The 24,086-nt window shown below is 44.1% G+C and overlaps 1 protein-coding gene across 1 annotated transcript in view; it reads left to right on the top strand.

Moving 5' to 3' along the window:
• The window catches only part of MYL3 (myosin light chain 3), a 67,348-nt gene that overhangs the window by 17,636 nt on the left and 25,626 nt on the right, over nt 1-24,086 (top strand). Inside the window, exons 2-3 of the mRNA XM_030197184.1 lie at nt 1,063-1,090; nt 13,179-13,328. Coding sequence (XP_030053044.1) covers nt 1,063-1,090; nt 13,179-13,328 — 178 coding nt within the window. The remainder of the gene's footprint in view (nt 1-1,062; nt 1,091-13,178; nt 13,329-24,086) is intronic.

Below are 24,086 nucleotides of genomic sequence, written 5' to 3'. Positions count from 1 at the left end.
GATCTTCCTCAGGAGGAACCACCGTTTCATCTTTTATTCAGCTACCAGCCGGTTAAAGGCTCCCTTAGGCGCGGGCCATATGACGCCGCATCAGGAGTTCATTTTTCTACCAAGGCAAACTCAAATTTTTGATTCTGTAGGACAGAATTCCGCCCAAAATGAATATTTAGTAAATGAGCAGATTTCCGGTTTTGCAAAACATGTTTTTGAGCAATTGTCAGCAGGATATCTGTCTTTCTTCTATGTTTGTGCAGCACTGCGTACGCCTTGTAGCGCTATAGAAATGTTAAATAGTAGTAGTAGTAGTAATATCCAACAATTTTGCTTGAGAGTCTGATAAGTGGAACTGCTGAAAGCAAGATTTGAAGATTATTATTGAAGGTGTTAAGTCTAAATCAATAAGAAGAATCTTCTGTATAGTACACCGGAATTTGTTGCCAAAATGAAGATGTGAGGTTACAATACGTTTCTATCATTTTACTCCCTTCCCTATTTCTCCCTCCTTAACCTACTTCTTTCTTGAGTGATCCTCCCAACCTGTCCTATTCATATTGTAGTTCCTTTCTGTTGTCTCCTGTTTGTTTTTAGATATTATACACCGTTATGATCTGCAAGTTAGCTAATGGTGGTATATTAAATATGACCTAATTTTAGGCACAATTTATAGAATGACGCTGAGCGCTATTTTTGGATGTGCCTACTTTTCAGACACCATGTATAGAATTTGGCCTCATGTACATTAGGTGAGTATTTGCAGAATAGCGTTTAGGCAGAATTTTGGCAGCTATATGTATATGTACACACACATGTTCATAAATGCTATTATTCTAAATATTTCACATGTAATCAGCCCATAAATGTTAGCCCCCATGTTATAGAAATGTATGGTGTCTACATTAGCTAAATGAAAGATACTGGACTTGCCTCCAGCAGTTAACCAAAAGGCTTTGTAGTTACTGTGTGTTAAAAGATTTGCAACTAATGTGCTATAACAGCAAAACTTTTCCACAGCTTATTAAAAGGACACCTAAAGACCATATAATGTTTCTTTTTATTTTTCAGATTGAATTCACGAAAGATCAGATTGACGGTAAGGCTCTGATTTGATCATTATTTATTATGAAAGCATCATTTATTTCACAGTGAACAGAACTCTCATCCAATATCCCATATAGGGATGCGGTTAATAACATGGGCTACTGTTAAGATTTTAGTTTATTTTTATTTCTTTATTTCTTTATTAGGATTTATTTGCTGCATTTTTGAAGGAATTCAGTCAAGGGGGTGTACAGCAAGAATAAATCAAACATAAGCAATAACAATTACAGCAGTAAAAATATTCAAACAGCAATACAAAGTATGACATAGAGGGGCATAATTGAACGAAAACGCCTATCTCCATGGGCGTTTATCTCCAAGAACGGGTCCGTGAAGGGGCGGACCGAACCGTATTTTGGGAAAAAATAGACGCCCATGTTTTATTCAACAATGTGTGAGCTGGGCGTTTTTGTTTTTCAGCGATAATGGAAAATGAAAGCGCCCAGCTCAAAAACGAATAAATCCAAGACATTTATTCGTGGGAGGGGCCAGGATTCGTAGTGCACTGGTCCCCCTCACATGCCAGGACATCAACCGGGCACCCTAGGGGGCACTTTTACAAAACCAAACAAAAAGGTAAAAGAGCTCCCAGGTGCATAGCACCCTTCCCTTGTGTGTTGAGCCCCCCAAATCCCCCTCAAAACCCACTGCCCACAAGTCTACACCATTACTATAGCCCTAAGGGGTGAAGGGGGGCACCTACATGTGGGTACAGTGGGTTTGGGGGGGGGTTGGACGACTAATAAGCATTAAGCAGCACAATTGTAACAGGTAGGGGGGATGGGCCTGGGTCCACCTGCCTGAAGTCCACTGCACCCCCTAACAACTCCTCCAGTGACCTGCATACTGCTGTCAGGGAGCTGGGTATGACATTTGAGGGTGAAAATAAAAAGTTGAGAAACTTCATTTTTTGTGGTGGGAGGGGGTTAGTGACCACTGGGGGAGTCAGGGGAGGTCATCCCGATTCCCTCCAGTGGTCATCTGGTCATTTAGGGCACTTTTTGGGGCCTTATTCGTGAAAAAACAGGGTCCAGGAAAAGTGTCCTAAATTCTAGCTAAAAACGCATACTTTTTTCCCATTATCGGTGAAATGCGCCCATCTCTGTTCGGCAGATAACCACGCCCCAGTTCCGCCTTCGCCACACCTCTGACACGCCCCCATCAACTTTGTCCCCATCCACGACGGATTGCAGTTGAAAACGTCCAAAAATCGGCTTTCGATTATACCGCTTTATTCGTTTTTGTGAGATAAACGTCCATCTCCCGATTTAGGTCGGAACTTGGGCGTTTTTCTCATTCGATTATAAGCAGGATAGTATGCTACATTACAACATCAACATAATACACAATAAAACATTTTAATACAGAGCATATGGTGTTATTTTACTGCAAAGTCATGCTATTTTAGCACAGATCCCTTTTTATGCAGTGAGGCCTAGTTACCAATAACTGGGGTTAGAAATAAAATAACACATCTTAATGGTAACTCAGCTTGATAACCTTCCCCCATACAGTAATAAAAAAAAAAAGGCTAAGTGTAGATATAAACAAATGGTTCTCTTATAAACATTTAAATAAATAAAAATAAATAAATAAATTGACAGGAGGTTATCTACTGCTTCATGTATGCATGGGTTTATTTAAATGGGCATTAACTGTAGCAAACTCTTCCTCAAATCTCCTCATTGACCACAGTCTGCCGCGGTTGCTCCATTGAGAGGAGACCTTCCACCCCCTTAGCCCCCTGATCCCCCCACCCTACCACTTATCAGGGATGTTGCAAGAGTAATTTCCAGATGCTCCTGCCTGTTGTTGGCTCAGGTTCACAATGGGAGCTCTGAACCCTAGTGGTAGTCTCACAATTCTACCACTAGGGGTCAAGCTGCCAAATAAGGGTGCTATCCTTCTTCCCAGACTCTCACCCTTTCTTCCCAGACTCTCAATCAACACAAAGAAGTCCATTATTCAGAACAGAACTATATTAAAAACTGCATTTTAGTGTGTGGAGGAGTGGCCTAGTGGTTAGGGTGGTGGACTTTGGTCCTGGGGAACTGAGGAACTGAGTTTGATTCCCACTTCAGGCACAGGCAGCTCCTTGTGACTCTGGGCAAGTCACTTAACCCTCCATTGCCCCACGTAAGCCGCATTGAGCCTGCCATGAGTGGGAAAGCATGGGGTACAAATGTAACAAAAAAAAAATTGAATGCTGCCCAACTCTTTGAATCCTCCCTTGGGATTCCTCTTCACTGCCTGGGAATATTAGGATCCTTTGTCAAGCCCTCCCTTCTTAAACCCTGAAACATGCTTCCAGTCAACTCCCTCCACCTTTCTCTCTACAGGAGTCCATCTGTGTTCAGTGAACATATCATCTGGCAATCTGGGGTATAGCCAGACCTCACAGTGGAAGGGGGCCATAGCCCGAGGTTGGGGGCACATTTTGAGTGCCGCCCTACCTCGCCTCACCCACCCCCCTCTCACCTCACCTTGCCTCCTTGCTGCTTCCCCCTCACAAACAAATACCTTTGTGGGCGGGGGTCCCTAACCCCTGCCAGCTGAAGCCTTCTTCAGCACTGCCACGTTTGCTGCCTGCCCCCTGCACTTCTTTCTTCATGCATCAGTGTGCACAGGAGGAGCAAGAAGAAAGAAGTGCAGGGGGCAGGCAGGGAATGCGGCTGCACCGGAGGCCGGCGCTGAAGAAGGCTTCAGCTGACGTGGGTTGGGGACCCCCACTAGCAAACCATGGGCTCGGACGAAATTTGCAGGGGCCCAGTCCCCTGTGGTCCCCCATAGCTATGCCCCTGCTGGCAATTAGCCAAATTAACAGTTCTGCAAATTGATGCACATAACAAAATACTTAATGGATGTCCTCCCCCTGGGATACCCACAGTGCACCTCTTGATCTTCCTGTAAGTGAAAGAAAAACCATTACTTTCATCTCTCCTTTTCTTCCAAGCAAGACTTTGGTCAGCATCCAGGACCCCATTGACATGGAAACACCATGGTCCTTCATCTACTTTAAATCTCAGTGACCTCATCCACTACTACCGTGGCCATTCCCTGTGGGGGAGAACCACCTATAAAAACGTTTCTATACATTACATCAGTAAACAGACAAAGTAAGAGGTAGCCCTGCTTAGACATTCTCACAGAGTAGGTCAACAGCACTGTACTTAGTGGAATACTTTATAATCTGTACCTCAAATATATGCTAAATGTTTGGAGGAAATTCAAAATTACGGGTTGATGAAATTTCTCTCCCTGTAGTGTATCCTGAAGTTCTAGCAGTGTGCCTCTGTGGACCAAGCCCCCTACTTCTTTTGCTTTTTTACTGCCCCCCCCCCCCCTTCTCTTTCCCAATCACAATGGGACTCTTGTTATCATGCTGTTGCTGAAGCTACGATTTGTTTCCCAAATTCATTTATCTTGGGATATCATTTATCTGATCTACCCTGGTCAAGGTATTTTCTGTCTCTGTTAAAGGATTTAGGTCTTTCTCAATGGGTCTCTTTCCCTACCCATCGAGCTGGTCATGTCCTTGACCTAATTCTGTCATCCCCTGACTCTTCTTTCCACCCATCTTAAGTCTCAGGAGGGACCAGTCTGCTAAAAATGCTGGCCCCTCCTACATCCTGATGATTTGATTTTCTACGTTTCTCACTTGTGCATTGGTTATTTTTGAAAATGGCCTAACAAGATAAATGCACAGAGCACGAACCTTGTTACAAACAGTATTTAAAACAAAAAAAAAAAAGATAGATGTTTTGCTTTTTCAAAAATGGTTTCATTTGCTATTCGGATTGGGGATGTTTAGCGCAAAGCATCCAAAGTCCAACTTCGACGTCATATCGAAAATATGTCGTTTATAGAATATTATAAACTTTGGGTGTCATTTACCTGCCATTGACAAGATGTAAAAGGGTGGACCTTCACTAGTATTCTATAATGGAATCTTGGTGCCAAGATGACGTTATAGAATTGACGTTAAGCACACGGCATTGGGACACCTAGACTAAGGCACTGGGACACCTAGATTAAGGCACCAACTTATAGAATCGCCCTTAAAGTGTGCTGGCAATGGCCCTTCCTGCCAGGAATTTTGGCCCTGAGCAATTTTCTTGGTATCTGGCTTATGCTCATGAGATATTTTCCTTTGCAAATCCTAGAGTGGGTAGCATTTCATATTTTCTACTGTATTGGCTGCTTAAACAATACTTCCACCTCACTGACTTTTTCAACACAAGAGTAAACTAGAGTGCAACCTTAAAGGATTAGCTCTGCTTGACACACGCAGTACCAATTCTTCTTTCAACTTGACCAGAAATAAGGACATATGCCTAAAAGGAAAGGGCTACTTTATTTTATGTGGAAAATGCAATGGGTCAGTGTCTATTAAGTCAAATTGTCATAACCTATGTGTGGGATCAACAAGCACCCTCTATAAAAACAACAGCAATAACAACAACAACAACAACAACAACAAAGCCCTGGTCACTAATAATCTTCAGTCCTAAATTCACAACCTGAAATCAGTAATCTAAGATCAACGGAGTAAATGGACACAAGGAAAGATCTAGACCAGTGAGTGACAAGCAATTGACTGACTCATTAGAAGAGCATGAGAAGGTGAAAGCAGAGGCTAAATAATGAAAAGACTACAGTGTGCCAGCTATATAAACCTCAATGTTCAAATCTTAAGAAGTATATTGGGGTTATGCCACAATTCATTTGGGCTTTTTGATGCTCTCTCTAATGAAGTCAAATCCCATAATACTATTTTCTTACACAGAACACATTTATCTCATTAGAAATGCCAACGATTCGAAATGTCAACCACATGTTCTGCTAGATATTTAAACTGTTCCCACTGGAAAACTTAAAAAAAAAACATTGGATTTAATCTATCGAAGCTATGATGTCTCTCCAAGAATGTCTGTGTGTTGGATGAAACATCAAGTTGACTTTTCTAACCACCCACAAAAGGCCAAAAAAATGATGCCAGTTGATCACATCTAAGGTTCAATCTACGCTTAATTGACTATTTATGCAGTATATTTATCTAACTATAACTAGGGATCTGTAAACAGTATCTCCACTTGTTCAGTAAAAAGAAAATTCTTTATTAGGCACCTTCCCCACAGATGGCTGAAGAATTCTCCGACACCACCAAAAATTATTTTTGTGCTGCATTTCCGCTTTCCATCTCATCCTAAGCTGGTCCCAGGCTCCTATGCAGTATCATAGTCACAGGATTTCTCTTCAGGGAACTAGGGTTAATGGTCTAGGGGATCCTCCCTTACCCTAGAAATGGCATGGTTCTGCATGCACGGACATCTGGCTTCTTCTTTGATCTTTCTGCCAGGCTGATATAGTGAGGAAACACTTTCAACAGGACATAAAGCTTCCACTTCTTTAAATCCCAAACTAGATTTCAGAAGATAGGAAAATAGATGACTTTCTATCAACTGCTCTGTTCTCTGGTACTGGGTTTAATCAGCATTTAGAATCCCACTCACTAAGATGCTTTGCGCCCCCTCAAATCAGCTTGGCAAATTGAAGCTGTGAGAAAAAAAAAAAAGATTTCCCTCCAAAATTCAGCTTCTTATCATTTCTATAACATGACAGTTCCTCCCCTGATCTTCCTTATAAGGAGCCAGCTAGAAACATCCTTAAAAGTTATATATTTCACACAGAGACTAAGGCAGGTGGTACTCCTGCCTAGCTAAATCGTTCACATTATCTATAACAGAAAAGGACAATTTAAAATGTATCCCTTTGAACACTAGGGCATGTAGAGGTCAGTTGTATAAAGGCACACCTATTGGGAGTCAGATTGCTGTGATAGCTTTCAAAGGGTCTGTTTGAAGCAGTTCCCTTAGAATCAAAACTATATAAAGAGGAAAGGTCCCACTTAACGTTCTTTCTGAGAAGTTCTAAGAGAAGAGAACATTATTTTGCACTGTGCTTTGGTAATGTAAAGACTGGGGATAAAAGATAAATTGTAGGTTTATTGATAAAGACAGTTTGAATTAAAAAAAAAACTTTATTAACTAGTTTTCATAGTGTAAAACCCTTTCCCCCATAGTTTTAAACTTGAACTTTCTTCCAGAGGTAGAGATATAACTGTCACAGCCTACAGCAGTGGTTCCCACACCTGGTCCTGGAGGCACCCCAGCCGGTCAGGTTTTCAGGATACCCACAATGAATATTCATAAGAGAGAAACTTGCATGAACTGCCTCCATTCCATGCAAATCTCTCTCATGAACATTCATAGTGGATATACTGAAAACCTGACTGGCTGGGGTGCCTCCAGGACCAAGTGTGGGAACCACTGCTGTAAGCTGTGACAGTTATGTCTCTACCTCTGGAAGAAAGTTCAAGTTTAAAACTGTGGGGAAAAGGGTTTGGGAATCACTGGCCTACAGCTTTAACAGATAGCCTCTAGAAGGCACAGCATGACCTAGTTCAGTCTTCAAATCCATCCAACCTCCCCAGCTCCCTCCGACCTCTAGCACATCTCTTCATTTATAGTTTTAATTTATAAGAGGTGGGGGTTCATTACTTTTTAAAAGTACCTAAGTAAAAAGTAAAAGTACTGGCTTCAAAAGTAATGAAATAAAAGTAGAAAGTCTTATCCCCCCCAAAATACTTAAGTAAAAGTAATAAAGTAAATCTACTTTTTTTTTTACTACAAAGTAAAAAGTATTCTTAACTAATCGGACCACAGAATCTAGTATGTCTACAAGCAGCAGCACTGTATTCAGAATATATACATATCAACTTGTGATCTATCTGTATCTCTGAGAATACAATGGAACAGAAACATAATAAATAAAAAGCAACACTGGTGGTTAGGAGGCGGGGCTAGTGGTTGGGAGGCGGGGCTAGTGCTGGGCAGACTTCTACGGTCTGTGCCCTGAAAATGGCAGATACAAATCAAGGTCAGCTCATTAATTGATTAAATTGTGGGTGCAACCAAACAAGTTAACTGCCTCAGGCTGCTAACAGCACAATTTATAATCATTCTACTCCACAGGAACATGTGGCTGCTAATAGCACAGACCAAGGCTCCTGGGGATGTCTTAAACAGGGTGTATGAATTGGTGCATTCCTTTCTTTTCCCTGCAAGCAAAGTCCCCCCAGCCCACCTACAGACACCTACCCCCTCCAAAATGACTCCATCAGACTCCCACCTCCACTCTCACTCCATAAGGACCTCCCTGGGACCCACCAGAGATTCTCTGCTGTCTAGCAACTGAGTCAGAAGCAATCTCCAGTTACTACTGCCCCTCGGACTCTGGGTTTAAAATGAAGCTGGTTCACCGCTAATGGTAGTTTCACAATACTGCCTGTAGGGGTCAAGCTGATCTTATTGTTTTCTTATTTACTTTTGTAAATTTCAATTGAAATTTTCAATTAAAAAAAAAAAAAGAAGTAGAGTTCACCTGAAAAGATCTGACTACTTTTTGTGCTGCGTAAACTAAACTCTGTTTCTTTCCTACTGGCTCCCTCTTCTGCTGGCAATGAAACCTTGTTTTGAAAAAAACACCCCAGAAGCTCACAGGAGCAGTAGCTAGTAGGAAAAAAAAACAAACAATGGCAGTCTGGACAATAATTTGGCAAAAGAAACAGGGAGCGAAGGAAATGACAATCATCCAGACACACTGAAATTTAAGAAAACGCTCAACTCTAACAGAGCATAACGATCAAGTGGAGGAGTGGCCTAGTGGTTAGGGTGGTGGACTTTGGTCCTGGGGAACTGAGGAACTGAGTTTGATTCCCACTTCAGGCACAGCTCCTTGTGACTCTGGCCAAGTCACCTAACCCTCCATTGCCCCATGTAAGCCGCATTGAGCCTGCCATGAGTGGGAAAGCACAGGGTACAAATGTAACAAAAATAAAATAGATACTATTGGAGATTCTACATGGAATGTTGCTATTCCACTAGCAACATTCCATGTAGAAGGCTGCACAGGCTTCTGTTTCTGTGAGTCTGACGTCCTGCACATACGTGCAGGACGTCAGACTCACAGAACAGAAGCCTGTGCGGCTACATTGGTGATCTGCAAGGGCCGACTTCTACATGGAATATTGCTAGTGGAATAGCAACATTCCATGTAGAATCTCAAATAGTAGCAACAGTGGAGGAGTGGCCTAGTGGTTAGGGTGGTGGACTTTGGTCCTGGGCAACTGAGGAACTGAGTTTGATTCCCACTTCAGGCACAGGCAGCTCCTTGTGACTCTGGGCAAGTCACTTAACCCTCCATTGCCCCATGTAAGCCGCATTGAGCCTGCCATGAGTGGGAAAGCGTGGGGTACAAATGTAACAAAAAAAAAGTAGTATAACTGTAATTTGTGATAGCCCACTTCCAAATAGTAGAGTTTCAGTTCTAGTGCAATAATCCTATGTTTGCCCTCCTGAAGTGCCTAATAACACGTGAGAAGTCTTTATTTAACCTTTTTTTCTGCATCATGTCAAATGATTTGGGGCAGTAGCTTGTATATTCCAAAGATTGCTATGCCTATCCTCTGACCCAAAGATTAATTGGAGATTTCTGGTCTGCTTCACAAATACAATCTTGAAAGGATATGAATTCATTTTATAAGCAAAATGAAGCACCCTGGTTTATATACCGTAGCTTTAAGGTATTTATATCTTTTTTTTTGTACGGTCATGGAAAGGTACTTTCAAAAACAAGATTGTGACTACTTTGAAATCCAACACTGAACACTAAGAATCATAGGATCCAATTTGTCAAAATTATTGGGGTTGATAAACCCAGTGGAAATAACCCCTCCCTGGACTTACAAGGAATTTTCTCAATACTGGGGGTGCTCAAGCACACCCAGCACCCACAAAGCTGGCTCCTATGCTATGAATAGTTTTTTTAAAAAGTGGAAAATACAGAAATAGTGAGTCTTATGCAGGTTATGGGTATGCCAGCAATCAAAGTAACTTTTAATGGTATTCAAGGGTACTTGAAATCTGAGATTGTTCAGGTCTCTGAAAATACATCAAATACATTTACCTTTTACATTACAAACCATACAGAGACAACCACAATACTGAACCAGCGATCAAACATGTTCCATATCACCTAATGCACAGATATAGAGCACACCTTTCCTCTCTGTAGATTAAATTGGTCCAAAAATATAGGGGCCCTTTTTCAAGTTGCGGGAAAAAGGTCTCTGTGCTGGCAGCAGGGGCTGTTTTTCCCACGCGCCAGGGCCCTTTTTATCACAGCGGGTAAAAAAGCCCCAGCACACATGGCCATGCGGTAGAAGAACTTGCTTCCGCATGGCCATGTGATGGGGAGCCCTTACCACCACCCACTGAGGTGGTGATAAGGGCTCTTGTGCTAACACAGCAGTAACCAGGCAACACACAGTGATGCCCAATTACCGCCAGGTTACCGCTGTGTAAGCCATTTCCGGGGGTTTTCTTTTCCCCCCGGAAATGGCGTGTGCTTGGGGTGGGACTACTGCCGGCGGCCGCGTTGGGTCAGTAGCAGTCCCGAAAGAGGGAGCGGTATGCCCGCATTGGGCTTACTGCCGCTCTGTAAAAGGGCCCCTAGTGAGGATTATTTTTATAAAAAGTATGTATAAGATCGGTAACAAAGCCAATCATATAATCTGAATGGAAAATTTTAGGTGTATAAATAGATTGTCACAATTTCCCAGATGAAGAGGGGGTGAGGTTTGGGGCACTCTGGGATGGAGACACTTAACTGTCTAACTTATACATCTAAGTGGGAATACTCAGCAGCTAAATATATTTTAGAAATTCACGTCATCTGTAGAAATAGAAAGTATAAGCTGAAATATCTAATTATGTTTCAGGTTGTATATGGATATTCAGTAGGGCTGCTACTGAAATGGATAGCACTGCTGTAAGATATGTGTGTGATTTAAACCATGCAAATTAGACATTTAGAATTACAAGTTGACCTTATAGATCAATATTGACATAAGTTTCCCCATGTTTGGGAATTCTAGTACAAAGTTACCTACAAAGTAAGAAAATAAAACTGGACAGCTATTTCACCAGTTATATAGGTTCTATCCTGCCCAGGGGCGTAGCCAGATAGCAGATTTTGGGCGGGCCTAGTCAAGAAGTGGGTGGGCACCAAGTGTTCTCCTCTCCCTCCCCCCCCCCCCCCCCAATGCGATGAGGTCAGTATCAGCAGCTTTGGAAGCTTTTTTTTTTTATTTTGTTACATTTGTACCCCGCGCTTTCCCACTCATGGCAGGCTCAATGCGGCTTACATGGGGCAATGGAGGGTTAAGTGACTTGCCCAGAGTCACAAGGAGCTGCCTGTGCCTGAAGTGGGAATCGAACTCAGTTCCTCAGTTCCCCAGGACCAAAGTCCAACACCCTAACCACTAGGCCACTGAAGAGGAGAGCAGTGTTTTCAGCACCATCAGGGGGAGGTCTTCAGCTGGCGGAGCTTGGGATCCCCACTAGCTAGCACTAAATATGTGCTGCTGTTGGGTGGGCCTGAGCTCTAAGTGGACGGGCCCCGGCCCACCCAGGCCCACGTATGGCTACGCCACTGATCCTGCCTCAGTTCGAATTTCCTCTGTTTCAAGTTTGGTTGCAGTGCCCATCAGTTCCATAACAGACCGTATAAGCCAACTGAGCACTAGAACACAACTCACCTGGGGCAGTCTCAACAACACTAGAAGAGGGACATCTGTTGCTAGAGGGAGATGAGGAGAGGCTCATAGTATGCAATTGACTCAGATATGTAATGTGTGCTAGAATGTAACTTAATACAAAGGTCAAATATGATAGCTAGAATGTACTAGAATGCCACTTCCACATGTCTACTGTATACCCAGTGCAAATACGTCCTTCAGTGGCGTTCCTAGGGGGGCGGACACCCGGGCCGGTGCCCCCCCCCCGGGTGCAACGCCCCCTCCCCGAGGCAGCGCCGACCCCCCCCCCGGGAAAACACCCCCCCCCCCGTGAAAGAGCCCCCCCCTCGGGTGCATGCCGCTGGGGGGGGGTGCCGCAGCGCGCGCCTGCTGCGAGTTTACTAACTTTGCTCGTTCGCTGCAGCTCCCTCTGCCCCGGAACAGGAAGTAACCTGTTCCTGGGCAGAGGGAGCTGCAGCGAACGAGAGAAGTTAGCAAACTCTCGCAGCAGGCGCGCGCCGCGGCACCCCCCCAGCGGCGTGCACCCGGGGCGGACCGCCCCCCCCCCCCTCCTTGGTAAGCCACTGACGTCCTTTCAACTTATTTTGTTTTTTTCTTCCTAGAAGTTCTGTTTTCTACTAGCACATGAGGTGGGCAACCTTTATATACAGAGGCCTGCATGAATGACAGTACTATCTCTGTCAGGCAGCAACATTATGGAATGTCGAAACCAGAAATGAACAGAGCTTAATCAACCTTCTGTGATAAATATATAAACAAGTAAAACTTTAACTAAAAAATGATGGAAACAAACTGCTAGACTGGCTATTCTGAAAATATTTGAGAAATATAGGATTTAAAATTGCCAGACTTCTGGTTAAAGCAGTGGTTCCAAAACCTGGTCCTGGAGGCACCCCAGCCAGTCAGGTTTTCAGGATATCCACAATAAATATTCGTAAGAGAGATTTGCATACACTGCCTTCACTTCATGCAAATCTCTCTCATGAATATTCATTGTAGATATCCTGAAAACCTGACTAGCTGTGGTGCCTCTAGGAGCAGGTTTGGGAACCACTGGGTTAATGACATTTTCTGTGTATACTTCCCATGATCTCATGGGCCACATAAAATCCAATGGCGAGCCACATTCAGTCCATAGACTGCAAGCTGCCCGTCACTGTACTAGTACATTTCTAAAGTAGGTTCACGGCAACTCAGTTTTTCTGCTGTTCAGTCTCCCACAAATATTGACAATATATGTGGTAACCACTGTGTCAGTAATGTTTGGTGAATGACAAAATAAGGTTTGGAATATTTTTATCATACACAGTAAACCTTATTTTAGACCAGACACTCATAAGAAATTACACTAAAACAGGAAGTTGGAATTAGTTCAAGTCTGCAAACCAATATATGCCTATTTTTTTTTTCTTTCTCCCAGACTTCAAGGAAGCCTTTTCCCTCTTTGATCGGACCCCAAAGAATGAGCTAAAAATCACCTATGCGCAGTGTGGGGATGTCTTGAGGGCTTTGGGACAAAATCCAACCAACGCAGAGGTCCTGAAAGTCCTTGGCAGGCCCAAACCAGAAGGTTAGTGCATGTTTTTAGTGGCACGCCTCCAGAAATATAGTGGTTTGAGAACAGACTTGTTTTATAGACATTTCCACCAGTGGAAAGCACATGGTTTAAAGAAATATGGGAACATGTCAAAATGATGTTGATGTTAAAGCATGTGGTAACAACTGGATTTGAAAAATGGTACACATTGCTTCTCTTTTAACTGGAAATAACGTACCAATGAACCACACTAATATTTTCAGACCCAGCAGGAAGAAACGCTAACAAAGCTGTGCATTAATAAGGTTAGTTTCTGATAGGTGACTTTAAAAAGTTCTTATTTCCTACATATTCCACTTGGACATTCTTATAAGGCTCTGTGGGATTTTTTTTTAATTATTATTTTTTTAGTGAGGAATATTTCATGTGTTGTAATCCATCACAGTCAAGAAGACTAAGGATGTTTTAACCAAGTTACAGAGACCGTGTGTAAATTAGAAAATAGTAATAATCAAAATGATAATTAAGATTAATTCAGAGCCATCATCCAGCAGGTTTCCAGTGTACCAGAAACATGCAACTACGTCTAGTCAATGAGCTATATAGATACATATCTGATGCTCAGATTGTCTGCAATAGCCTCGTTCTTGCTTCCTTTCTCTCATCCCCAAATCCTCCTATCCTCCCTCTCTCTCTTTATATACACCCTTCCCCACCAATCTCTCTTTCTCAGGGGCCCTTTTACTAAGCCGCGTAGGCGCCTACTTGTGCCCAATGCACACCAAATTGGAGTTACCACCCGGTTACCGCGTGGCCCTTGTAGTAATTTCAATTTTGACGCGCATCCGCTACATGCACCTGAAAATATTTTTTCTTTTCTGGCACGCGGCAGCTACATGTGTCAAGTGGCATTTGATGTGCGCAGACCATTACTGCATGAGACCTTACCGCTAGGTCAATGGCTTGCGTTAAAGTCTTAGACTCAAAATGGACATGTGGCAATTTTTATTTTGCCGCATGTATGTTTTCGGCAAAAGTTTTGAAAAGGCATTTTTTTGCAAGTGCGCAAAAAAATAATTCTGCGCGTGCCCAAAACACACGGCTACAGTACCGCAGGCCATTTTTCAGCACACCTTAGTAAAAGGATCCCTCAGTCTCTGAGCTCCCTGTCTCTGCTTCTGTTGTGCCCAGACCTCAAAGCCAGTAAGAAATAGGTGGGGAAGGAGGAGGAAACAGTCCTAGGAGGGGATTATCCAGGCGGGAACTGGTGAGTGGAAACTTTCCAGTTGGCAACTAGCCAGATACCAAAAAGGTGTATCCAGGTAGGAGAGAATTCTGCCCAGTTAACCCGTCCCCCACTGAGTTGGTCAGCTGTGGATATTCAATGCCACTTTGCCAGATAGTTCCACTGAATATCTCTGCTAAATGGCCATTCCCTAACAGGCTATTAGATTGTAAGCTCTGTCGAGCAGGGACTGTCTCTTCATGTTCAAGTGTACAGCGCTACGTACATCTAGTAGCACTATAGAAATAAGTAGTAGTAGTATTAGTAGTTTACAGGAGGTCTGGGGGGTGGAGCTTGGGTGGAGCCAGAATTAGCCATTTAGCAGCGATATTCAGTCTACTAACTGGCTGAGTGAATAAAATTAGTACAGAAATAAGGCTCAGGGTACATACCCAGATATTCACTGCTGGGAGCTGTGCATGCCTTGGCATTGAATATCCAGGGTTAGGCCAGTCCACGGCTGGAAGTGGCTTACAAACTGCTTACCACCATGGGCTAAATATTACCTCCATACACGATCCATACAAAACTGAACTTTTATCGCATAACTGTTTAACCTCTTTGCCATTAATGATCAAGCACTACCACTTTAAACCTTATGTCGAACAGGGTCTCTCTATACTTGATGACCCGTTACAATCTAATTTATTACTCAGGAACCTTCTTGCAATACCATAATGTATTCTTCTTTACCATGTGTGTATGCACATGGTATATACATATACCATGATCTGTCTCATATATATTATGTTCCATGTGTGTTACCATGTATGTATGCACCATGTGTGTAACCATGTATGTATGCACCTTAATGCAACAATGTAATTCTGTTACCCGGAAATGGCAACCGCCATTACGGCAAATGTAAGCCACATTGAGCCTGAAAATTGGTGGGAAAATGTGGGATACAAATGCTAGGTAACAAAACAAATGGGGATCACTCCGCTGGATCATAAATCATGACAAACCAGAAAACAGCGGGCATTATATATCGATTGTGAATAAGTGACAAAGGCGGAGAGGACCTCAGACCAGTGACACTTTTTTTAATCAATAAGATTATAGCAATGTGGCCACATACATATAATATAGTAACATAGTAGATGACGGCAGAAAAAGACCTGCACGGTCCATCCAGTCTGCCCAACAAGACATCTCATGTGTGCTACTTTTGTGTATACCCTACTTTGATTTGTACCTATGCTCTTCAGGGCACAGACCGTATAAGTCTGCCCAGCACTATCCCCGCCTCCCAACCACCAGCCCCGCCTCCCAACCACCGGCTCTGGCACAGACCGTATAAGTCTGCCCAGCACTATCGCCGTCTCCCAATCACCAGCCCTGCCTCCCACCACCGGCTCTGGCACAGACCGTATAAGTCTGCACAGCACTATCCCCGCCTCCCAACCTCCAGCCCCGCCTCCCACCACTGGCTCTGGCACAGACCGTATAAGTCTGCCCAGCACTATCGCCGTCTCCCAATCACCAGCCCTGCCTCCCACCACCGGCTCTGGCACAGACCGTATAAATCTGCCCAGCACTATCCCTGCCTCCCAACCTCCAGCCCCGTCTCCCACCACTGGCTCTGGCACAGACCGTATAAATCTGCCCCGCACTATCCCTGCCTCCCAACCTCCAGCCCCGCCTCCCACTAATCACTGGTCCTCTGCCAACCTCCTACCTCAATATTCATTTGTGTGCTTCTAGTATCTGTTAGTGTTAAATAACAGATACTAGAAGCACACAAATGAATATTGAGGTAGGGGGTTGGCAGAGGACCAGTGATTATATGTTTGTGGCCACATTGCTATAATCTTATTGATTAAAAAAGTGTCACTGGTCTGAGGTCCTCTCCTCCTCTGTCACTTATTCACAATCGATATATAATGCCCGTTGTTTTCTGGTTTGTCGGGATACAAATGCTACAAATAAATAAATAAATAATAAATAATTTTCCTCATATTTGTATAGCTGGTGGATTATCTGCATTGAGCTGATCTTGTAGATTTAAAAGCTGTAGTAAACCTTTCCTATAGCTCATTGAATGTTGCTACTGATTGGATTTCTGCCAGGTAATTGTGACCAGGATTGACCACTGTTAGAAGCAGGATGCTGGGCTAGATGGACCATTGGTCTGACCCAGTATGGCTAATCTTATGTGGTTAGAAACCAAAGGACTGTGTAATTGATGTAATTGGTTTATGTTAGTATTGCTGATACTTCATGTATTAATGTTATTTCTGTATACCTATTTGAACCTGCAAGGGATTTGAGGGTTAACGAATGCCAGATTACATTAGATTAGATTACAGAACTATGCAGTGAGATTTCAGCTGAATACTCTATATTTTATAAAGAGGAACCCTTCTTAGCATCATCTTATCTTGGTGAAACATAAAAAAAAGTAACATCTACTTGACAAAGTTTGGGTTTTACTAATTTTCCCGGCAGAGTTAATCATGATAAAAACTGAAGCTCTTTTTTGATAGAACAGCCTCAGATTTGCACGCCTGAGATTCAATAGAGCACCAATTAATGCATCAGAGAACCATGTGCAGATCTCAGGAAGGAAGAGGAGAAAAATACTGACCTCAGTTTTTGTAAACTTAGAATGTCAGAGTGGGAACCCACCATAAAACCATTTACAATCTTCCTAAAAGCACCAGTAACTGCCAGCTGCACCCTTAAATTCCATAAACTCAGACATTTCTGAAAGTATAAAGTAACAAAGTCTAAAATTTAGAGAACAGATGCCAATCTTAGGAAAATAATTAGAGTAATACCATGGAGAAAAAAACAATCCATATGTTACATGCAGGACAATACTATAAAGTGCATGCTAAGAGTTATGCACCGATTGTGTGGGTAATTCCGTAGAATAATGGCATATATGGGTATGTATATATGTATAAATGCATATAAATGCCAAAATTCCATCTAAGAGCTATTCCGTACATATGCCTCTATCTGTCTCTCACAAACCTCCAACAAAAGGGAAGTGAAGTGCAAACCAATCACCAAACAGTAATATTTAAACACTGTATTTAGTCTTATATAGTCCAAATCGTTATATATATTTTTTTGAAAAATAGGAAGGAAAACCTCAGATTTCTGATGGGTGTCTTTATACTTTTCTACCCATTCGTACATCCATCATAGGCATAAATACCTTCCAACCTCCCTACTTTCACTGAAAATGTGATTTTTAATTACCGTGGAGGGGCATAATCGAACGGGGCCGGCCATCTATAAGGGTGGCCATCTCTAATGATGGCCCCGTTAAGCGGCGTACCCGACTGTATTATCGAAACAAGATGGCCCGCCATCTTTCATTTCGATTATACGGTCGGGGCCGGCCAAATCTCAACATTTGGGCCGCCCTTAGAGATCGCCGGCATTAGAGATGGCTGCCATTGGTTTTCGCCGATAATGGAAACTAATGGTGGCCATCTGAAACCCAACCAAATCCAAGCCATTTGGTCGTGGGAGGAGCCAGCATTTGAAGTGCACTGGTCCCCCTCACATGCCAGGACACCAACCGGGTACCCTAGGGGGCACTGCAGTGGACTTCACAAAATGATACCAGGTGCATAGCTCCATTAGCTTGGGTGCTGAGCCCCCAACCCCCCCCCCCCAAAACCCACTACCCACAACTATACAACACTACCATAGCCCTTAAAGGTTAATGGGGGCACTAAGATGTGGGTACAGTGGGTTTCGGGTGGGTTTTGGAGGGCTCCCATTTACTACCACAAGTGTAACAGGTAGGGGGGGATGGGCCTGGGTCCGCCTGCCTGAAGTGCACTGCAGTACCCACTAAAAACTGCTCCAGGGACTTGCATAGTGCTGTGATGGAGCTGGGTATGACATTTGAGGCTGGAATAGAGGCTGGCAAAAAAATGTTTTTAAATTTTTTTTTTGGGTGGGAGGGGGTTGGTGACCACTGGGGGAGTAAGGGGAGGTGATCCCCGATTCCCCTGTGGAGGTCATCTGGTCAGTTTGGGCACCTTTTCAAGGCTTGGTCGTGAACAAAAAGGGACCAAGTAAAGTCGGCCAAATGCTCATCAGGGCTGGCCTTCTTTTTTCCATTAGCGGCTGAGTCCAGCCATCTCTTAACCACACCCCCGTCCTGCCTTTGGTACACTGCCGACACGCCCCCTTGAACTTTGGCAGGCCCTGCCACGGAAAGCAGTTGAAGCCAGCCAAAATTGGCTTTCGATTATACCGATTTGGTCGGCTTTAGGAGAAGGCCGGCCATCTCCCAATTTGTGTCGGAAGATGGCCGCCCTTCTCCTTCGAAAATAAGTGGGATAGGCTAAAAGAAATCCTTTCATTAAAATTATACTTAGCTTTTCAGATACCATGAAACTAAGCTGAATATTGGGGGATACATCTTTAAATCATCTTTAAATCAGATTTTTAAAACTGTGTTGTGAACCACAATAAAGAGTTATGGTCTTGATATACCACTTTTCTGTGGTACAACCAGTACGGTTTACATATTCTAGGCAGGTACTTTCTCTGTCCTCTACTTTAGGAGACCCTTCTAGAGGGGTGGTGGGGCATTTCCCCTAAATTTATGTACACAGTAGGTGAGATGGGGACAACTGGAAAAATACAGAGACCAGGCATCTTGGAGTTTAAAAAATCTCTGAGGTTTTACAGTATGCAAACCTTCATTTTTGTACATCCTACCTCAACTAATTAACTTCCAAGCTTGTATGCACCTCCCCCCCTAAGATTTTGACAATAAAACTCAATAGTCATGATGACCCAACACATCCACTCCCGGAGCATTACTGTAAAATGGTACAAATGTAATCAAGGTAAATAATAACAATAATCATAATTGAACAGATGCATCACCAATCTCTATAAATCAAAACTAAGGCAAACCAAAAAAATTATAATTGAACTACCATGGGATGTGTATTAAATAATGTTTTCTAAAAAAAAAAAAAAATAGGTTTTGCATTAATTAGTGTGCCTTAAAAAAATGAGTGCATGCTAAATCGATTTGGCATGCATGAACTTACAAATTAACTCATGCATTAAAAAGTTCTAATACACCTTAAACATTTTCAATTAAAACAAATGTGTGAAATGACCCAAGAATCTAAAAATAGGAGAAAGAGCCAAAATGAACCAAAAAAAATGTTTGCCTTTAGCAAATCCTGGAACCATAAACATTAATAATAATAGGAGAAAGAAAGAAAGAAAGAAAGAAAGTTCATAACCAATGTTTGCTGTTCCAGTAGAGTTAATGCTGGATATTTTATTTTTTATATAATCATTGTTGGCCTAAATCGTCTGCAAAAATGTAACAAACCGCCCAACACCAGTGGTAATATTTAACCATAGTACGTCAATAGAAAGAATAACCGAGTGGAAAAAATCTTTCTAAAACAACTACCTCAGAAAGCTCAAATCAAACTTAAAAGCAAACCAGAAATTTGATAAAGCCACTATAAAATTTGATCAATGCAGTACTACTACTTCCATTTTATAATAAATGTTTTTGTTTTGTTTTGTCTCTGTTCTTTTTAGTGTTAGCTCATGGGGGGGTCAGTTTAAAACAGATTATTATATAAAGCAGTCTGGGGATCCACATAAACAACCTACAGAGATGTAGTGTCTCAACACTGATATGGTGTCTTAATCCACGCTAAGTGGGACACGACATTGGTTGTTATTTTTCTGGTAGTATGCCAAATTATTATTCATTTATCATGTTCCTGGGAACTGGTTAGCTATTAGAGACTCTCTTTCCAGCTTATTTTCGAAAGAGAAAGACGCCCATATTTCGACCCAAATCGGGAGATGGGCGTCCATTTCCCGTGGGCGCCCAAATCGGTATAATCGAAACCCGATTATTGGCGTCCTCAACTGCAGTCCGTCACGGAGACGAACAAAGATCACTGGGGTGTGTCGGAGGCATGGCGAAGGCGGGATTGGGGCGTGGTTATCGGCCGAGGAGAAAGGGCGTCTTTAGCTGATAATCATAGGCGCCCCGTATAAGAGGCTTGGGGAGGCTAAGCCTCCCCAGCCCACCACTGCCCCGCCCCCCGCCATACCTTTAAATATTATAGTTTTGCTGGAGTCGCGGGCAGCCGGCATTGAAGACATCGGCAGGCTTACGCCGGTTCCAGCAGCCTTCCCTTCCCTCAACTGCAAGTCGGATGACGGCTCCGCCCTCGTAGAAACAGGAAATACGTCAGAAGAGGGCGGAGCCATCATCCGACTTGCAACGAGGGAAGGGAAGGCTGCTGGAACCGGCGTAAGCCTGCCGATGTCTTCAATGCCGGCTGCCCGCGACTCCAGCAAAACTATAATATTTAAAGGTACGGCGGGGGGGGGGGGGGCAGGAAGGAAACAGGGCAGACGGGAGAGGAGAGGAGGGTTGCTGCACATGGTGGAAGAAGGGGAGAAGAGGGTTGCTGGATGGAGGGAAGGGGAGAGGACGGTTGCTGGACATGGTGGAAGAAGGGGAGAGGAGGGTTGCTGGATGTAGGGAAGGGGAGAGGAGGGTTGCTGGACAAGGTGGAAGAAGGGGAGAGGAGAGGGCAGGGGAGAGGAGGGTTGCTGGATGGAGGGAAGGGGAGAGGAGGGTTGCTGGACATGGTGGAAGAAGGGGAGAGGAGGGTTGCTGGATGGAGGGAAGGGGAGAGGAGGGTTGCTGGACATGGTGGAAGAAGGGGAGAGGAGGGTTGCTGGATGGAGGGAAGGGGAGAGGAGGGTTGCTGGACATGGTGGAAGAAGGGGAGAGGAAGGTTGCTGGATGGAGGGAAGGGGAGAGGAGGGTTGCTGGACATGGTGGAAGAAGGGGAGAGGAGAGGGCAGGGGAGAGGAGGGTTGCTGGATGGAGGGAAGGGGAGAGGAGGGTTGCTGGACATGGTGGAAGAAGGGGAGAGGAGGGTTGCTGGATGGAGGGAAGGGGAGAGGAGGGTTGCTGGACATGGTGGAAGAAGGGGAGAGGAGGGTTGCTGGATGGAGGAAGGGGAGAGGAGGGTTGCTGGACATGGTGGAATAAGGGGAGAGGATGGTTGCTGGATGGAGGGAAGGGGAGAGGAGGGTTGCTGGACATGGTGGAAGAAGGGGAGAGGAGGGTTGCTGGACATGGTGGAAGAAGGAGAGAGGAGGGTTGCTGGATGGAGGGAAGGGGAGAGGAGGGTTGCTGGACATGGTGGAAGAAGGGGAGAGGAGAGGGCAGGGGAGAGGAGGGTTGCTGGATGGAGGGAAGGGGAGAGGAGGGTTGCTGGACATGGTGGAATAAGGGGAGAGGAGGGTTGCTGGATGGAGGGAAGGGGAGAGGAGGGTTGCTGGACATGGTGGAATAAGGGGAGAGGAGGGTTGCTGGACATGGTGGAAGAAGGAGAGAGGAGGGTTGCTGGATGGAGGGAAGGGGAGAGGAGGGTTGCTGGACATGGTGGAAGAAGGGGAGAGGAGAGGGCAGGGGAGAGGAGGGTTGCTGGATGGAGGGAAGGGGAGAGGAGGGTTGCTGGACATGGTGGAAGAAGGAGAGAGGAGAGGGCAGGGGAGAGGAGAGTTGCTGGACATGGGTGGATGGAGGGGAGGGTAGGGGGGAAAGGAGGGTTGCTGGACATGGAGGGGGAGGGAGGAGTGAGGAAGGAGATGAGATAACAGAAAAGGAAGAGAGTAGAAAAACTGCACATGGATGAAGAAAATAGGCAAAAGCTGGATCCACTGGACAGTCAAGTTTGCGGAGGACCCAGCTTTTACTTACAGATGTAGGACAAGAAATGAAGAAGAAAGGCGGAAAGTAAACAAATAAATGGAAAGGAAGCCCTGGAAACGGAGTTAAGAGGACAGATAGCAGCGGAATCGGATACTGGGCCAGCACAATCAGAAAAACAAAGTCACCAGACAACAAAGGTAGAAAAGATCATTTTATTTTCATTATAGTGTTTGGAATATGTCCACTTTGAGAATTAGGTGTTCAACATTAAAAGTTTATTTACTTATTTATGACATTTTATCCCACATTAAACATGAATTAGGATGTTTTGTGGCTCTACATGAGAATTGTCATATTATGATCCCTTGTTTCAATATTGTTGACGGTCTACATTTTCCGTATGGGTGGTATATTGGTTTATTAGGTTCTGCCCAGTGTAATATTTATGGTACAGTAAGGTTCAGAGTGTGTTTTTGCACAAAGTTGTGCATAGTGTTTTGCAGTTGAGCGATTGTGGTTAGTATATGCTTTGAGCAACCAATTTATTCTTTGACATATGATACATAGCTAATATCTAAATTTAATAAAAGGTATTAATTGTGACATTTATTTTTTTTTTCTGTGTGTGATCAGACAATTATGGATTTAAGCTCCACCCCCTGGCCCCGCCCCTAACTCCGCCCCCTTTAGCCTCCCCAAACAGTTGGGCCACCTACCGCCTATGCTGATAATCGAAACAAGAAGGGTGTTTTTGACGAGAATTTGGTCCGCTTTATTTGGACCCTTTTTTTTCAGGTCCAAGTCCCAAAAAAGTGCCCCAACTGACCAGATGACCACCGGAGGGAATCGGGGATGACCTCCCCTGACTCCCCCAGTGGTCACCAACCCCCTATCACCAACAAAAACCCACTTTACAAACGTTTTTTCCCAGCCTGTATGCCAGCCTCAAATGCCATACCCACCTCCATAACAGCAGAATGTGTTCTATCCTCTGACAGCCTTTCCCTGGTTCTGATGTGGGTCTCGGGTGAGTGTGACACCTTTTCTGTTAAGGGCGCTGCAGAGTCACATCAGAAATGCATTGTGGTGGGTGTAAGATATTGGGCTCCGTGATTCCACTAGCTTGTGTTAAATGCTCACGATGTTGGTAGTTGGAAGGCTCTACTCCCATGGTGCTTTTCCCTCTGCTTACTGGGTCAGAGTGTGCCATATTGTGTTTCTGGTAGTCCATGAGGTAGTGGCCATTTGTGTAAGACACTTTTAGATTCCATTCATGTGTTAGCCACGTTACAGCACTTAGTTCTTACCTTGAATGTTGCTGAAAGAGAGCATTGTACACCATTCTGCCAGCTCGGACCTACTGCTCATCTCAGTACCAGCGAGACTCATTGCCAGTGGGGCACAATCTCTGATCTGCAGTTAACTGTGAGTAAAGGTGCGTATTCAAATAAAGGACGTATTCAGCGAGATTAGTCTTCAGGTGTCAACTGCTGTGCCAAGGTTATACACCAGCAACAAGTCTTGTCCCTGGAGCACTTTTAGTGGGTACTGCAGTGCACTTCAGGCAGGCAGGCAGGCAGACCCAGGCCCATGCCCCCCACCCGTAACACTTGTAGTGGTAAATGAGAGGCCTCTAAAACCCATTGTACCCACATGTAGTTGCCCCCTTCACCCCTAAGAGCTATGGTAGTGTTGTACATTTGTCCCTCCCACGACCAAATGGCTTGGATTAGGACGTTTCTGAGCTGCGCGTTTTTAGTTTCCATTATCGCAAAAAAAAAAAAAAAAACGCCCATCTCAGAAGGGACAT

Source organism: Microcaecilia unicolor, chromosome 1 (genome assembly GCF_901765095.1).
Source record: "Microcaecilia unicolor chromosome 1, aMicUni1.1, whole genome shotgun sequence".
In the NCBI taxonomy this organism is placed as follows: domain Eukaryota; kingdom Metazoa; phylum Chordata; class Amphibia; order Gymnophiona; family Siphonopidae; genus Microcaecilia; species Microcaecilia unicolor.
Note: the sequence above shows the minus strand (reverse complement) of the source record. Positions and strands in the feature narration are given on the sequence as shown.